Source organism: Lycorma delicatula, chromosome 3, assembly GCF_047948215.1.
Source record: "Lycorma delicatula isolate Av1 chromosome 3, ASM4794821v1, whole genome shotgun sequence".
Classification (NCBI taxonomy): Eukaryota; Metazoa; Arthropoda; class Insecta; order Hemiptera; family Fulgoridae; genus Lycorma; species Lycorma delicatula.
In genome coordinates this window covers 57,931,110-57,950,308 of record NC_134457.1, presented here as the reverse complement: position 1 = coordinate 57,950,308, position 19,199 = coordinate 57,931,110, and the positions used below count along the sequence as shown (strand labels likewise).

The 19,199-nt window shown below is 35.8% G+C and overlaps 1 protein-coding gene across 1 annotated transcript; it reads left to right on the top strand.

Moving 5' to 3' along the window:
* The first annotated feature begins 613 nt into the window (after positions 1–613).
* LOC142320892 (peroxisomal multifunctional enzyme type 2-like) lies at positions 614–15,508 on the top strand. The gene is made up of 4 exons (XM_075358875.1): positions 614–698; positions 1,806–1,976; positions 6,334–6,434; positions 15,373–15,508. Exons 1-4 carry the CDS (start codon positions 683–685, stop codon positions 15,493–15,495), a joined length of 411 nt encoding a protein of 136 aa, XP_075214990.1. The 5' UTR covers positions 614–682; the 3' UTR covers positions 15,496–15,508.
* Positions 15,509–19,199: the final 3,691 nt, after the last annotated feature.

Genomic DNA, 19,199 nt, shown 5'->3' with positions numbered 1-19,199 from the left:
CGACATTTTTCTGCAATTTGTTCAACTGTAAGTCGTCGGTCTTCTTTGATAAGTGAATCAATACAGAATCGAACACCAATGTCGACACTGTTATCGGACGCCCGGAGCGTGCTCCTCGGTCACGCTTTTGCAGCCACTTTTAAACTTTTCCACCCACGCGTAAAAACTCGTATGGTACATGCAACTACTGCTGCATTGTTTGTTCATCCGAGAGAATATTTCTGACAGTTGTACACTTTCCGAAAGTATTAATCGGATCACAGAACACTGTTCTTCAAAAGTACTTTTTCGAGCGGACACGCCATCATAAATAAGACTTCAGAGGTTATGTTTACAAACAACTAAAACTCATCGCAAGGTTGCCAACTAACACTTCAAAAGTTTCAATTGCATGCATTAAGCATTTCCTTCACTAAAAATGTTTGTCTGTTTAATTATTGAATGACCCTCGTATAATGTTGCTACTTCCTATCACACATTATTCGTGAGCATTTGGGATAAATAAATAAATATGTATATATATATATATATATATATCGATGAATAAATATAAAACTTATCTGTAAGATGATGACTCCATTAAAGAAGACTAAAAAATGTATTGCGTAACTCACAATTAACCTCTATTTTTTATGAGAGCATTTTTGGAGATGTAGTCTATATCCTCAGTTTTGCTAAATAAATGTTTTCACTCAAAGGTAAAAATTAAGTTAATAAAAAAGATTGTAAATGAGTACATTATTTTAATTATTTACAAAGATTATATTTTTTGTGATTAAATGTTTATTTAACAGATTGAGGATTACTGAGGTTTGAAATATACTCTTTGCACTTTTAAAGGGGATTTAAATTGCATCTCAATGCAGAAAAAAATAATTTCAATAAACTACAATGTGTCTTATGTTTATAAGTGAATTTATTATAACAAGTGTTAATTTTACTTTTAATTTAATAAATTAAATCTTATATTAACTTAAATGGATCAGATTTTCTTAAAATGAAAAAAATAAAAAATTTAATATTGTACAGTTCTTTTTTATAACTAGAGATTGTCTTATTGTTGTTGATTACACATTTCATGAAAACTTTCTCATTTCTTAATAAAATACGTATTTATATCACCCATTTAAATTATAACAATAAATTTAATAACTGTAACAATAAATTTAACAATAAATTTTGAAACTAAGTTTAGCACTTTTAAAGAAACTTTTTTTATATAGTTTAAGAAATATTTTATTCATATAGTTAAATCAATTTTATATGTTATAAAATTTTAAGTACATGAATAAAGCTCCAAGTACATGAATAAAACAGAACAGAATTAAATTTTATTATTAGCTAATTTAAGAGGAATAACAATTAAATGCATACTTAAATTTACTTAATTTTCTTGGATATAAAATTCCAAGTACTTATCTCATAAGTCATCAATCATTATTGTTTTACCACCTGTTTAAAACTCTCTTATTGGTGTTTCCCTTTTCTGAATATGCATATAAAATCATGTTGTGTAGCAGAGATGTCATTTGATTTGATCTAAGTTAAAAAACATCACTTTTTTTAGTTTACTCCAAAAGTAATAATGCTTAAAGCAGCTTTAACTTTATTATTTTTAACTTTTATATTAGGTAATTATTAGATTTGATTTATTAATAATTTTTGGGAAATTTTTTTTTTAAATTAATTTGTCATTTTAATTATTTGATTTATTTTAGAACAGTCATTATGACATTAAATTTCTTTGCATTTCATGCAAAGTAAAATATGTAAAATTATAATCATTCATTTGTATTTCAATTTAGGGACATTTTTCAATGTTAGCACAGTAAATGCCACTGGATTAGAGAGTGAAGAAATAATTGAAAAGATTCAAAGAGCAATAGCTAAATACCCAAACCCTATCAAAAATGCAATGAAGGGTGCAGTAGTACATTCTTACATTACTAAGGGAGGTACACCAGTTCTAGAATTTAGTAAGTATTGCCAAACTTTGTATATTATGATAAATAATTATCTGATAACACAGTCAACAATTTAGTATACCTGTTAAGTAATGCTAAGATGCAAAAAATAATTACAAAATGATTCAAAAATTGTAAATAAAAAAAAATTATTTGTACATTTTGTACTATTTGTATTATTTGTACTTAATCAGAGCTGCAGAAAATTCATGGATTTTTTGATACTAGCTAATAATTTTGAATTATTATTGTTTAAAAACTATATTAATAATTGGCATTATAAAGATTAAAATTGATATTTAACTACATTAATATTATTTTTAAATGAAATGTAACAAAAAATGTACTTTACATTAATTTTCAGATACTACATATAAAAATGAATAAAAAATATTCTACAAACAGTGATTTATTTTTCATTTTCCCATTGTCTGGCAAGCTGTGTTTATTATTTTGTGATTGAGAAATCACTATTATGTTTGTCCCGACATTCTGTAATAAAGAAATAATTATGCAGTAATTTCAAAAAGATGTAATAATGAAGTGTAACTTTTTTCATCATTTCACTGCTAAATAATGACTAATTAAACTAATTGAGAATAAACTAACTTTTGAAACATTATCTATAAAATGGCAGCCTTTATATTTATTAAAAATATTAATTATTAAACACATTGTTTTCCACATGTATGACCTGTTCTTAACAATGACTAAGTAAAGGTAACTTATTGTTAAAGGAAATTTAATACATTTTACAGCAAATTTTAATACAATTTAATACATTTTAAATAGTTGTAAAAATCAGCTGATTTGTTTAAATTTAAACAATATTAACATTTAGTAGACAAAAATAATAGCTTACCAGTACAAGGTTTACTTTCAATGATGGTTACTGTGAAAATTGAGACTCCATTTTGCTTGAATCCAGTTTCATCAATAAGCATTATTAGTAGTTAGTTATTGTAGAATTGTCGCACAAAATGCTCATCATTGTAGATCATCAATTTCATTCATCTCTTGAGCTATTTGTACATCATATGTGTACAGCTGTCGACAGTAGAATTCTCCAGACAGATGATCAACTTGTTTAAGTAACACCAATTCTATTGATACTGTCATCTAGATTGTGCTCTTTCTACTAACTATAGTGTTTTTATGTTTCACGGTCTTCTTAAATCATGAGCTCTTGTAGAAGAGTTCTGGTTGCTTTTATCCTTTCATGCAGAACTATAAAAAACATTTTACTTGACAAACTGTAGGAAAACATTCGGTATAATTTTTCTGTTACAGCACTTAAGCTTGATTGCGATCTATACTAAGATGAATGTCTGCCATTCCAAAAACTAGTACAAAAGTAAAGAAAAAAAAGGTATCAGGTATCAATACAATTTAAATTTTTCTTTTTTTTTGTGTTCAGCCATTTGACTGGTTTGATGCAGCTCTCCAAGATTCCCTATCTAGTGCTAGTCATTTCATTTCGGTATACCACCTACAACCAACATCCCTATCAACTTGTTTTACGTATTCCAAACATTGCCTGCCTGCACAATTTTTTCCTTCTACCTGTCCCTCCAATATTATACTGACTATTCCAGGATGCTTTAATATGTGGCCTATAAGTCTGTCTCTTCTTTTAACCATATTTTTCCAAATGTTTCTTTCTTCATCAATTTGCTGCAACACCTCTTCATTTGTCACTTTATCTGCCCATCTGATTTTTAACATTATCGTTTAGCACCACATTCAAAAGCTTCTAATTTTTTCTTCTCAGGTATTCGTCCAAGTTTCACTTCCATATAAAGCTACGCTCCAAACATATACTTTCAAAAATCTTTTCCTGGCGTTTAAATTAATTTTTGATGTAAACAAATTATATTTCTGACTGAAGGCGCGTTTCGCCTGTGCTATTCAGCATTTTATATTGCTCCTGCTTCGTCCATCTTTAGGTATTCTACTTCCCAAATAACAAAGTTCTTCTACCTTGAAAGTGATGAAAGTAAATTTCATTACTTTCATTTTGTTCTTGTTTATTTTAATGTGGTAGTTCTTGTGTAGGACTACATCCATGCCATTCATTGTCTAAATGTTTTTTACTCTCAGCTAAAATTACTATTTCATCAGCATATCATAGCATCTTTATTTTTCACCTTGTACTGTTACTGCAGATCTAAATTGTTCTTTAACATCATTAACTGCTAGTTCTATGTAAAGATTAAAAAGTAACGGAGATAGGGAACATCCTTGTCGAACTCCCTTTCTTATTATGGCTTCTTTCTTATGTTCTTTAATTATTACTGTTGATGTTTGATTCTTGTAAATGTTAGAAATTGTTCTACCTCTGTATTTGAATCGTAATTTTTTTTAATACTGAATATTTTCTTCCGGTTTACATTATCGAATGCCTTTTCGAAATCTATAAATGCCAAGTATGTTGGTTTGTTTTTCTTTAATCTTCCTTCTACTGTTAATCTGAGCCCTAAAATTGCTTCCCTTGTCCCTGTACTTTTCCTGAAACCAAATTGGTCTTCTCCTAACACTTCTTCCACTGTCTTCTCAATTCTTCTGTACAGAATTCTAGTTAAGATTTTTGATGCATGGCTAGTTAAGCTAATTGTTCTGTATTCTTCACATTTATCTTCTCCTGCTTTATTGATTGTCATGACTATAACACTCTTTTTGAAGTCTGACAGAACTTCCCCTTTTTCGTAAATATTACACACCAGTTTGTCAAATCTATCAATCGCTTCCTCACTTGCACTGCGCAGTAATTCTACAGGTATTCCATCTGTTCCATGAGCCTTTCTGCCATTCAAATCTTTTAATGCTCTCTTAAATTCAGATCTCAGTATTGTATCTCCCTTATAATCTTCTTTAACTTCCTCTTCTTCCTCTATAACACCATTTTCTAATTCATTTCCTCCATATAACTCTTCAATATATTCCACCCACCTATCGACTTTGCCTTTTGCATTATAAATCAGTGTTCTATCTTTGTTTGACTCATTATTAGATTTTAATTTATGTGCGCTAATTTTTTTTTTAACTTTCTTGTATGCTCCATCTATTTTACCAATGTTCATTTCTCTTTCCACATTTAAACATTTTTCTTTAATCCACTCTTCTTTCTTAAGTTTGCCTCTGCTGATTTAAGAGTTTCCCCATTAACATTCTCCCATTCTTCTTCTACATTTTCTACCTTATCTTTTTTACTCATGCCTCTTGCGATGTCCTCCTCAAAAATCTTCTTTACCTCTTCCTCAGCTTCTCTAAATTCCACCGACTCATCTGACACCTTTTCTTCAGGTTTTTAAAACCCAATCTACATTTCATTATCACTAAATTATGGTCACTATCAATGTCTGCCCCAGGGTAAGCTTTGCAGTCGACAAGTTGATTTCTAAATCTTTGCTTAACCATGATATAATCTATCTGATACTTTGCAGTATCACCTGGCTTTTTCCATGTGTTTATTCTTCTGTTATGATTTTTAAACTGGGTGTTGGTAATTACTAAATTATATTTCCTTCCTTCCTTTTCCAATGCTTGCATTCCAATCTCCAACTATTATTAAATTTTCATCCCCTTTTATGTGTTTAATTGCGTTGTCAATTTCTTCTTATGGACATTCAACCTCGTCATCATTATGGGCACTTGTAGGCATATAGATAGACGTTAACAATCGTCAGTTTAGGTTTGAATTTTATCCTTATAATGATTCTATCGCTATGCATTTTGAAATATTCTACTCTCTTCCCTATCTTCTTGTTCATTATGAAACCTACTCCTGCCTGCCCTTTATTTGAAGCTGAGTTAATTTTTCTAAAATTATCTGACCAAAAGTCGTTTTCCTCTTCCCACCAAACCAAGCTAATTCCTATTACACCTACATTTATCCTATTCATTTCTCTCTTTAAATTTTCTAACCTATCAACCTTTTTTAGACATCTAACATTCCACTCTCCGACTCGTAGAATGTTATTTTTTTAATTTTCTGGTGACTTGGTGGAATAAACATGGAAATAAAGTTCATTTACAAAATTTTCTCAACATTTAAAAACCAGATGTATAAAAAAAGAATTTCTGAATTATTTTGTCATGATGAGGCTTCCACAAAGTTTTTTCAAAGACAAACCAAGACCAGGGCAGTTAGTTTTGAATAAAAGGAGAATTACAATTTTTTATTGAAATAAAACAATTTTAGTAATTAAAAAACATAAAAATTGAAAACTAGAGGTAAAATAAAATAAATAAATAAAATAAAATAAATTTTAGAGTAGCAATATTAATAATTAATAATTTGCAGTTAACAATCAATAGGTGAATGATTATATGCATTCTCATTAAAATAAATAAATTCTTTGTTTTGTAGCTATCAATTTTAATATTCCTGAAATAATTTTTGGACCTCCGACTTCTAATCTAAATTTAGATGTATCAGTTCAAGTTGATGATCATGATTTTACCAGTATTGTAAGTATTACAAATATCTATTACTATTTATAATTTGAGTACTTCATATTTTCTTTCTGGGTAATTCTGTGATGTATACCTCTATTTATACCATAATGAAATATATTTTTTCTAATTCCATTCATTGTAAGGAAATAAAACATGTTAATGAATAATAATATGGCTGCGAACAGGTGAATTTGAGAACATAGTATGATTACAAATAGTCTCTTTTATTTGTAATTAAACATTATTTTAGAAGTAGTAGTTTAGGTTACAACTGTAACTCATCTTGTCCTCTCCCTTCTAGAACTGGGCCTACAGCTCCTGGATCTCCATTACCGAATTCTCTATCAAGAATTATTTACCAGAGGATATACCATTATCTCAATCACAGAGTGTGGAAAGATAAAGATAGTTTATAAAATCCAGTCAAAGCTAGCAGGACAAGTAACAGTTTACTGATAGAAAACAAATCCTTATTGAAAATACAAAATATCTGAATCAAATAAAGTTTCATGTTTTTTAGTTCAAAATATTTCAAAACTTTGAAAATGTATACTTTTAAATTAAGGCAGATTTCATTTTGAATTATAAATCAATATAAAATAATAGGCAGGTCAGTTTAGGTATGATGTGAGGATAGAAAAAAGTTAATATGAATGGGCTTTACAAAAATTAGTAGTGAAATAAGTAATGTAAGAAATAATATGAGTAAGTTTTGTAATAATTTTGATGGATTCAGTGCAGATACAACTTAATTTTAATGGGTTTAGATATTCTTAATATAACTTTCAGATTTTTTTGATAACTTTTCTTCTAAAAATGTCAAATCTTTAGCTTAAAACCTTCTACTATCTTGGAAACTACCAGAGGTAATGATTATTAATTTTGACTAAAGAATTTTTCTTGATGGAGGGAGTTAATATTTCTGTACAGGTAGTCAGTCAGTCATTCCAAGGTGTATGTGAAAATATGTTGCCTTTATGATTTACTGTTTAAAGCTATGAACCATGTGGACGGTTATTTTCTCAACCCTCTTGGTGTAGTTTAGCATCTAGTATTTCTAGTAACAAATTTGAAAATTACATTGTTGATTTAAGTTAGATCAATACCTCCAAAGATTCAATGAAAATAAATCTCATTAAATTCAGACAACAAATAAAACATAATTTTAGGCACCTCACTGAAATTATTTTAAAGCAAATGAAAACAAAAATATATTAACAATTAAAATAATGTTGGATTTTTGTATGTGATATTGGATGTAGAAAATATTCAAATGTATAAACTTTTATACTACAGATTGAACTAATTTTTATAATGAAGTACTTTTCATAACTTCAAAATATTTTCAATTGTTTTGCACAGGGTTTGGTGCTCTTACTCTCTTCCTGTACCTGCTGATGTTACTATTGATTTTTTTTTCAATATTTAGAATGTGTAATGGATTTAAATTGTGTGTGTTTATTTAATATTTCTTTGTGAAGTGTTTTTTTTAATATTCATTTATTTATTATGTAAAAATTTTGTTATATAGTCTTTTTTATGTCTTGTATGTGTAGAATATCAACATTGTTGCAAATGTAGATGAATTTGACATTTGTATAAATGAGACAGTTGGCAAATGTTGTCTCTTTATTGCTATCTGGGTTTCTGATTCAAAGATATAACAAACTCTGAAAGCCTTCATAGCAGTATAAACTTATAATACAGAGTTTTGCTTATTATTAAAAAAAAATAGCAAATAAGTTAGCAGTGGTGAATAGAATGGTTTCTCTGTTGAGGGGGAATTCATTTGAAGATAAACAAGAATAAACCAAAGGCAATGAAATGTAACAGAAATAACATGTTACAATAGAACAAACACCAAGGACACATAATTTTGTTTAAAAATATAGGAATGGAAAAAGTAAATAAAATAACAACTAGACTTTCACAAGCAAAGAGAACCTTTATTTAGAAAAGAAGTGTACTGGTATTAAACATAGATTTGGAAATTATAAAGAATTTTTAAAAGTTTATTGTAAAATGTAAAAAGAAAGACAAGGCTATTTGGCCATATATTGTGGTAACCAAGGTTGTAAATTTTATCCAGAAGAAAGTATAAGAAGTTTAAGCAATAAAGAAAGAAAGTGACTGTAGTAAAACAGATTGAGGTTGCAGAATGGAGGAAGTATGTTGAGGCAAAGGAAGGAAAAAAGTGATAAAATGCATCAAACCATTCAATTGATGAATGTTTATGGAACCAATAAATTTATGGAACTCAGTAGGTAAAAATCCCAATTATATATATTATTGTGAAGTACTGTATATTACTTATACTTTGATTTCTAGGTACTCTTGAATACAATTTCAAATTTGGAATTGGGATTTTATCCAGTCATCTCATATATACTTCTAAGTTTAGAAAAATCCTTGTACATTTTGTTCAAATCTTTAAAATTTTCCTCAGCTAAAACTAAATCTAACTTTAGCCTAGTATGTTCTGGAAGTACCCCATATATTATGACTGAAAATATACTACCCTACATGTCTTCAAATTACATATATTGAATAGAATGATTTACTGTATAAATGATTTAAGGGATCTCTGGAGTGTTTTAGTTTATTACATCAACGATAAGACTGACTAAAGATCTGTTGAGAACATTTGCAAATTAATAAAAAATGTTAGTTCTCTTTAGAATATAAGGAAATTAGAGAAATAAAGGTAAATGTGTAGGAATTTTCTTTTTCTTTTGAATACCAGGAGGTTAAGATATAAAATAATGGATTTTTGCAAGTATTTAAAATTTACATAATGGGTGCCTCAATGTAATGTGATATTTATAATAAGCAGGTGCTAAGCATTCCCGCACACAGGGTCTCGCTCTTTGAGACCTTGGGAAGTGGTGTCTCTACGACCCGAGCCACTGCAGTTCTACTTTGCACACAATGGGCTGTTGAACACTACATCACACACATATAATACAGTAACAACTTTACTGAAGTTCCCTGTGTACCCTTTACTACACATCCTGCACACAGATATAACACTACATACGGTGATGTTGCGACACCTTTCGAATTGCAACCATAACCCAAGATGGAAACTATCGTGCCAGTGGGTGGATGACTGTGTGTAGTGAGTCACAAACGATGTCATCTGGGAAAAAGGGTGAACCCAGATGTATTGTAGCCCTAGCACCAGTACGCGTGCGCTCTGCTGGGGTGGTCATATAATTCGCTGGTACTCGTGGGAACAAACATGAAGAGTCCTAATAAAAAATGTATGATGGTTGGTGGTCCATCTACAAAAACCGCCAAGATGGAAGCAGGGAACACTCTTAATAAGGTCCCAGAAACATCATCCAAGTGCACAGGTTCTTTGGACAGGATGTTGAGGTGAAGGAAGGAAGAAAATGAAGTGGTCCAAGTGCAGGACCATCGTCCATTTAACCACTTATTAGAGGAGGTTGCTCAGGCTTGGCGAAATTGTTGGTGGCTAATAACAGCACAAACATTGAGATAAAAGAATGCTCGCTGGAGTTGGTGGAGTTAATGAAGAAAAAGGATGAATTGAGGTCAGAACACCCTCCTGTTTTGGGGACGGCCAAGGAAAAAACAGATGAAGAGATGCAGACCTTGTGGATTGAAAGCAGGAGGCTCCTTGAACAGATTGAGGAAGGAATGTCAGTGGACAATATTCTGAAGCTGATTGGGAAAAAGTGGCCTGCTTCTGTATTTGCTAAATGTGAAGAAGAAGGGATCAGTGTCTGGAGTGATGAAAGAGGATATCATGGTTGTCTTTGATGTGGACATGGATGGCAAGACTATGCCATCCATGGAAAGAGGATACTGGAGAGAGCTATATCAGTTAGGAGGCTGTGGCGACAAGAGAAACTGCGAAGAGGGCAGCTGGTGGTGGAGAAAGGGCACGTTGAAATGCTGTTGGGAGATTTGGAAGAAGTGCCGGGTAAGGAGTGTTATACAATAGTGGTGGATTCCACTACAGGTGAGAAGGTGATGGTGGAAGACATATATAGAGCCCTCCAAAAAATAGTGGAAAGGAATGACAGGGTAGTTTTCGGGGACAGAGTAGCAAATCAAGTAGGAGGATATTTGAAGAAGTTGTTGGAATATACAGGATGGAGGCTTGGTAGGGAAGTGGTGTTGTATATGGAGATTAGGTATATCCAAGAGTTCTTCAGGGAAGACTTGATGGTAAAAAGGAGGGATCAGGCACAATTGTGCTTAAGTTGGAGGGGACATAGTATGCAGACTTGCACCAAAAAGTTAATGAAGAGGTAAGAAAAGAAGACCTAGGGGACGTTTTGTCCATAAAACAAGGAGTAGGTGAAGCAGTCCATATTAGGATGAAAGGGTCTAGCAGTAACATAGTTCAACAACAGGTGAAGGCTAAATTGAAAGGAGTTAGCATCACCAAAGGGGTGAGAGGTAAACCTGCGTTTGTGCAAAAGGATTTGGAGTTGGATGCTAAAGAGGGGAAATTCTGTCACCTATTAGAGAGGCAGCAGAGGACAAGGAAGTTGAGTTGTGAGTGATTGGTATTCGATCAGGGTTTGGTAATACTAAGGTGGCAACGGTATCGATGCCTTATCAAGTGGCAAATAAGTTAATAGAAAAAGGGCGTGAAAAGGTAGGCTGGGTGTTCCACCAAGTTACCTTCAGTGCAAAGGCAAGTTGCTTTAAGTGTCAGGAGATGGGACATATTACTGCTAGATGTAAGGGCCCAGATAGAACAGGAATCTGTTACAACTGTGAAGAGTCAGATCATGTTGCAAGAACCTGTAAACAAAAAAGACAAGATGTTTAAAATGTAAAACTGAAGGGTATCTATCGGATGGGTAGTGCCCAGTGTATGGGCAAAAATGTTTAGTTTGGAACAACTGAATATGAATAGGAGTGCTGCCTCTCATGCTGTCCTTTGGAAAATAGCTAAGAGGAAAGCGGCGGATGTGTTAATTTTGGCGGAGCCAAATTTGGCAGTAAGTTAGCTGTAAGTAACTTGTTGGCGGTAAGGGCGGCTGTTAGAGGAAATGATGGCAAAGGTAGGATTAATATGTTTGATTGATGGGCAAAAGCCGACTTGTGTAAGGGAAAATGGTAGTTCCTGTGTCCTATGTAACGTTTGTGTCGCCAAGGCTTGCACAAAGGACAAGAAGGTGGGTCGTGCTGGGGGAGGAGTCCTTGAGTGACCATGAGGTTATCCTCTTCCAGTTTGACGAGCAGAGGCAAAGGGCAGGTGACCAAGAGAGTCAAAAGATGCAGAGAAAGAGAATAAATGCTTTTAAGGAGGCAGTAATTGAGAGTTTGTCAAGTGGAAGCAGTCATTCCTACACAGTTAACCAAAGTGTTATCACTGGCGGCAGAAAGGGCTTTCTTGTGTTGGAAAGAAACACACAAGATAGTGTATTTGTGGACAGAGGCAATGGCTGCTGCTAGAGCTGAGTGTTTGCATGCTCATAGGCGGATGCAGCAGGCAAGAAGGAGAGGAGGTTATGGGATATAAGTTATTGTTGGTGGAGAAAAGGAAGAAGTATAGGGCAGAGATATGTAAGAGTATGAGAGTTAGAAGCAACTTTGTAAAGAGCTGGAAGAGGATTTGTGGGGAAGGTCCTTCAAGATAGTGATGGGCAAGTTTGAAAACACTTCCGGTGTTGTCAGAAGAGATGATTAGGAACTGTGTGGATGTTCTTTTCCCAAGGGATGAATGGATTGGTGAAGGAAAGATTGATGCGGAGGAGATACCAGCTTTTGAACCGATGGAGTTGTTTCGTCAGGCAAATCGATTAGCGAAGAAAAAGAACACAGGTCTGGAGGGCATCCCTAATGAAGCGGTGGTGGCAGCAGTTGAGGTGGTTCCGGTCCAAGTTCTTTCGGCGTTTAATAAGATTTTGGTGGAAGGTAGGTTGCCAGATGCCTGAAAGAGAGCGAGGTTAGTATTGTTGCAAAAAGGGGCTAAAGAGATAGGTGCCCGTTTGATCCTGTGGGGTGTCGGCCGTTATGCTTGCTCAGTTGTTTGAGCAAGCTGTTTGAGAGATTGGTTTTGGAGACGTTGAAGGAGGAGGTAGAGTAAAAAGGAGGGCTCAGTGATTTACAGTTTGGGTTCCGGAAGAGGTGGACGACAACGGACGCCGTCTCCAAGGTGATAAGTTTGGTGGAGAAGGCGGCATCAGGTACATGGCGGACACGAAGAATCCCAGCGGTAGTGTTGTTGGACGTGCGAAACGCGTTCAACGCACTACCGTTCGGGTGTGTATTGCACAAGCTGAGAAGAAGGGTCATTAGCCCGTATTTGGTTAGGTTAATAAACGAAATAGAGAGGTAGTGGGTCATATACAGTGTGTTGAAGTGGTGGCTAGTGTTCAGCGTCGTGTTCCACAGGGATTCTGTGAAACATTGCCTATGAGTAGAGTTTCCGGTAATACGGTTTGCGGTTGACGTCATTCTGATGGTAGTGGGGAAGAAGGAAGAGGACTTCATTCGTAAAGGAAACAGGATATAAAACTGGTTAATGGGTGGTTGACAAGTAGAAAGTTGACGTTAGCAGCGGATAAAACCAAATTGGTGGTGATGGCGGGCAGAAGTAGGCTGGCCCCCATTGCCTTAGAAATCAAGGATGTTAAGATAGAGCCGATATTGAAGGCGAAGTACTTGGAGTATAGGCTGTATAGGAGGCGATGTTTCCAGCCACACGTGACAGAGGTCGTTGATAGTGCAAGAAGAACAGTGGCGGCGTTATCACGACTGATGTGTAGAGTGGGGGGCCCCAGTTCTTCAAAGAGACGGATGTTGGCTGCGGTAGTCCAGAGTGCTGTGCCGGTGTGGGAGCGTGTGTTGCAGACGGGGTTGGCTGTAACTAAAATGGAAATCCTGCAACGAAGGATGCGATTGGTGTAGCAGAGGGGCATATAGAACTGTTTTGGCAGAGGTCATATTTGTCATTGCGTCGATACCACTGCTGGTGTTGCTGGCTAAAGGGAGAGTGGAACGAGCTAATGGAAAAAGTTGTGGGGAGGCGAAGCAATTGACGTTAGAAAGGTGGCAAGAGAGCTGGTCTGATGCGAAAGTGGGGCAGTGGGCCAGGAGATTGACTGAAGAGGTAAGACCATGGGTGACCAGGAAACATGAAGAGTTAACTTTGGAGTTAATGCAAGTACTCTCGGGTCAAGGGTGTTACCTGTACAAGAAGAAAAGACGTAGGACAAATAGATGCCAGTATCACACGGCTATAGATACGGTGGAACACACCATTTTTGGGTGTAAGAGGTGGAAAAGTTACCAAGAGGAGGTGAATAACAGAATTGGTGTGTACTAACTCCAGGTAACATGGTGGAGGCTATGCTACACAGTGAAAGAAATTGGGCACTAATTAGCACAATGATCGGTGCTATAATGAAGAGGAAAATGCAGGAAAGGGAGCGGGATGTCGAGGAGAGATGAGAACAGCGTGGGTGAGCCAGGAATGGGTGGATAGCCCCATCCAGGAGGGGTGGAATACTCTGGCATCTCACTTTCAATGATTGGGTGGGGACTCCTGAAGAGAATAGGGCTTGGGTTAAAAAAAGGGCCATAGTCCCAGAAAGGGAACTTCTCAGGGGAGTCTCCCTCTTAGAGGCAAAGCAAAGTGAAGACTGCAGTCGTGGGGAGGAAACCCCCCCTAGGGGAGGTTGCCTCCTTAGAAGCAAAGGCAAAAAAAGGACCTAGACCTGGCTAATTGGGCAGTCGGCCAAAAACAGCATAGCTGGTTCTGGTGCAGATTCAGTTGGTTAGAGGCAGAAAGGCACCCTCCCAAGACCACGTAGTACTGTGGGGCTGGTCTTAGGAGGCTAGGGAAGGAACATAAAATAAAAAAAGCTGCTAACCATGCACCCCACTGGAATGGTCCAGTGGTTAAGCTCGTCATCGCAAATCAGCTGATTTCAAAGTTGAAAGTTCTAAGGTACAAATTCCTTTTATATGGATTTGAATATTATATTGTGGATACCGGTGTTCTTTGATGGTTGGGTTTCAATTAACTACACAACTCATGAATGGTTGACCTGAGACTGTACAAGACTTACAATTCATTTACATATCATCCTCTGAAGTAACACCTGATGGTGGTTCCGGAGGCTAAACAGAAAAAGAGTGGTAGATCAAGGAATTGCCTAGTCATGCAGATTGTGTGAGTACCGGATAAGAAACATTAACAGCTGTTTTTCACTCACATAAAATCAATTGTTCATAAACCTTTTGATACTGATAAAAAAACAGAATTCTATATTCAGTTTAATGAAAACTTGAATTTGAACCCTGTGATTTTAGTTAAATTAATCATGTCAGATATGATATATTATATTCTTAGCGATACTATTAGCAAACAAATGTTTATTATTGGAATGATGAAATTCCAAGGCAAGTGCATGAACCATTACATAGTACCAAAATTGTTGTATGTTGGTGTATATCTACATTTGGAATTATTGGTCTGTACTTTTTTGAAGATCACGCAGTAACTGTTATTTCTGAGCGATACTGAGGAATGATTACAGCAACACAGATACCTAATGAGATTCTTGATGAAATTTGGTTCCAACAGGTTGATGCCTTAGCACATACTGCTCAAGAAAAAATTAACATTCTGATATGTTTCCTGGACAGCTAATTTCCCTCAGGGAATGAAATAGAATAAAGTGAGTGTATTTTATTCAGAGAGGTCACTTACAAAAAGTAGTTTTTAAAAAGTAAGTGAAATTTAATATTTTGCATTTAACTATAACGCCAGATATAAACCTATTTTATTTTATTTCAACTAATTTCTTTATAAAATCATTATGAATATCATATTCTTCTACCACAATCTGCATCAATTTATTTCCAAATTAAATATTCTGGTAACAAAGAAATCTTTATTTTAATTCATTATATATTATCTAAATATTAACTAGTAATAATCATGTTTTAATTTCAGTACAATGGATCTCTTAATGCACAATATGCCTACAAAACTGGAAAACTTCTCATTCAGGGTAATTTAGATCAAGCAATGCGTTTACTTACAGGAATAAAATTGTTAAAAGGCTTAAAAGTTTGAAGAGGGAAAAAAATAAAAAATAGGCTGAAGAAATTGAATTATATATTTGTTTGATTTAATGTCTTACAGTTATAAATAATAATATTAATTCGATCCAGTAAAATAATATTTAATTGTGATCTTTTTCACCTGTGTTATTTAATCACCTTACTGTCCCAACTAGTTGACAGCTGCTACTATTAAATGCTCCAGGTTAGGCCAGTGATTCCCAAAGTGTGCAACGCGGTGTCCCAGGGAGCCGCGGCCTCTTCACAGAGGTGTCAAGAAATACTGTAAAAGCTTCATAATCAATTTAACTAAGACAATTATAATTATTAATTTAATGTTAATAAAGTAAAAAAATAATGAAGATACACGTATTTTATTTATTTTTATCTTTTACTTACGATTAGTCATACTTTTACTTAGGGTGGGGCGCAATGGAAAAGTTTTAATTGAAAAAGGGCACCGCAACTCAGAAATGTTTGGGAACCACTGGATTAGGCTGTATATACCTCTCTTGTTGGCATTAAAAAATCTGATATGGACACCATATGACTTTCTTGTATGCCTATTAAATTACATAATAATTTTTTTTTTAATTAAAACTACATAAAATTTTATTTCATTAATAATTATTTTTTTTTTTTACTTATTGAATTATTATTTATAGTAAACATTTTTTACAATCAGAGGTTAATAAATATTAACAAATCGATACATTTAAATAAAATAAAAGAAAAGTTAAAAAAAGGAGATGAAGTCTGATTCGAACTGATGTGCCTTCCCCTTGTAAGATCCAAATATTTGATTAATTAAAATTTGATTTGGCTATAACTGGAACCAATGAAAATAAGTACCATTTATGATATACCATTGAAAAGCTCTCAATGAGGGCTTATTACTGCAGTTAAGAAAAAGTCCAAAATCTAAATTTTGGATTCAAACTTTTGGTTCAGTCAATTGCAATGAAAAGGGGAGGTGCACAACTAGATTTTTTATTTACGTCGGAGGAAGGAAAATCTGCAACCAGATGCCCAGCATCCACTCTCTAATATTTGAAATGAGACAGTGCATCCACCAACCTTTTGGCAACCGGTCGCCTCTCTCATTCCAGGTGTTTAAGAGGTGACTCCTCGCCTCCTCTTTCATTCTAACCTCTGCAATTCCTTTTCTCTCCTGAACTAGGAGAGTCAGTGACAGAAAACCCATAACCACTAACACCGCAAACAGTGAAACTGTTCATAGGCCGCAGCCACCCTTAAGGCCATCTTCCTCTACAAGGCATCCAATTTATCCCTGGATCTCCCAATACTTAGCGCCCTGTTCCAAATGGTAGCAGCGTATAACACAGACGAAGCGACTGCAGAAGCAGTCAATCTTCGCTTCGACGACATAGGTCTGCTAATATTTGTCGAGATATCGCATTAGCCAACCTGGCCGCCTCTTTAGTTAATTCATCCCTATGAACAGTAAATTTTCTATTCCTGTCCAGCCAGACACCCAGGTATTTACCCCGGGTGACTAGCAGAATTTTCACACCATCAACCTCTACGATAAAGTTGTCAAGTACCCTACGACTTGTCATTGTGACCATCTTAGTTTTGTCCGCCGCCAGGGAAAGGTCTCTCTTTGCTAGCCACTCACTGACCATAGCAATTGCACAATTTGCCTTCTACACCACTGCATCAACCCCCCTGGCAGTAACGATCAGGGCCAAGTCTCAGCATATCTACTTGCTTCTACTCCTGAAGGCATCCCAAGATCCAGCATGCCATCGAACACAATATCCGATAACAATGGCCCGAAAATGGACTCCTGAGGGACTCCCGTGTTCATAATACTGACGACTTCTTCCCCCTACGCCGAGGCCACAATTATCCTGTCCCACAACCACTCCTGCAAAGTTCTAATAAGTTACGGTCTGAACTCTCTCCTTTCCAACTCTATTATTATTGCACTCCAGGTTACACTCCCGAACGCATTGCGCACATCCAGCAAGATAATAACAGTTATCTTTCTGGCGCGTCGGACCCACTAGCAGCCTCATCAGCCCTGCTAAAAACCTTTGCAATGGCGTCCGCTGACGATCTGCCTGCCCTAAAACCAAATTGATTTTCAGACAGACCGCTACTCCTCTCCAATTCCTCTCTTAAACGATCCTCCAAAATAATTTCAAAGAACTTGCCACAAGAATTTATAAGGCATATTTAGTGGTAACCCACTGGATCATTCACACTTCTCCCTTCCTTTCTTAAAAGAACAAGGCTAGCACATTTCCACCCCGGTGGAATAATCTCAACTTTCTGAATATGATTAAATACATCCGAAATCGTAAACGGGATAACCTCTTGCACTACTTCCGCTGGAGGCCCATCTAGGCCCGGATGGGCCCTCCTTTAAGCCTAACTGAACTCCGTTGAAGTTTCCCTAGCGTTAAAGGCGGAATATCATCTGCCGCTATCTCCTTCCATTTATTGGCCGCCTGAGGAAACAAGGCCTACTTAATTTCGTTCAGTTGCCCATCTTCCGCCTGCGGAGGAGGCTGCGGAGCCTCGCGATGGTTGCATGGCAGCTGGAATGGCCCATCATGACTAAGGGAAGATCCTTGTATAGATTTATATAGGATCTGAGGGAATGGTATGCCTCGAGCTCGTTTTTAAGAGCAACTAGTGCCCAAGTGCTCACCAACAATGTTAATTTAAAACAATATCTGTTTCCGTTCCGCCTGGTAACTGATGAGCTGTGCGTCTGTGTGGAGGTCCAGTCAAATGTACACCTGATGTTTGACTGCCCTGCTCTTGAGGGGGGGCCAGAAACCTGGCCATCCTGGAGCATGGAGGTCAAGAGGAAAATTGGCCACTCACAAGCGGCGAGTCAATGTGGCGAGAGCCGCATTCTCGGACCGTGTGCGAGTTCCTTGATGCAGTTTCTTTTTTCACTGACATCAGTAATTTACCTAAGGGAAAAGACTCCTACCTCATTGCTATGGGAAGCTAACCTAAAGGTATATATGGCTGACCACCATCCAATTTAGGCTCCAAGTGTTTTAATATGGTGGACAGGTAATTACTGGCATTCAACGACCTAGGCATGGCAGCGAATTGTTGTCTCGACGAAATAAATTTTAATTTATGGATGTCATATATATTTTTAGTAGTTGACTAGCACCTATCCATTTTAGCAAATATATAACAAGTGAGCGATTGGGACACGTAAGCCGGTGGTGTATGGCACCGTGCTTAGTCCGTTCACGCTGTTAGGTAAGCTCTAGGAGCTATTTAGGATACTGGTCGCTAAACTGTTAGAGGCTCAGTAGCCGTTTGTAGCACAGACATTTGGGCATATGCTTTAGGGTGACCGAATGGGGTAGTGGCAGGAGAAATGTCAAGCAAAACAAAAATTACATCTTACTTTGTCGACAATTCATACAAATCTTTTTTGTCCTGTTCCTTCCTCTGCAGGAGGCCTTAACTTTCTCTACTCCCTGTTCTATTCCCCTTTGTTCTTTTCCACCTCCTGACCCTCATCTCTTACTTGTATTAAAACCTCTTCACCTTGCCCCTTCCTCAGGGACAAACTCTCTGGCAATTCATCTTCAACTCCACTCTTTAGATATCTAAGTAGCTCCACATAACTTATTTTGTGCTTTAACAGCCATTGTTTAAGAAGGTAGTCCTTGCACCCTTCCAGTAAACTGCATCCGCTGGGAGGCCTGCTCCAAA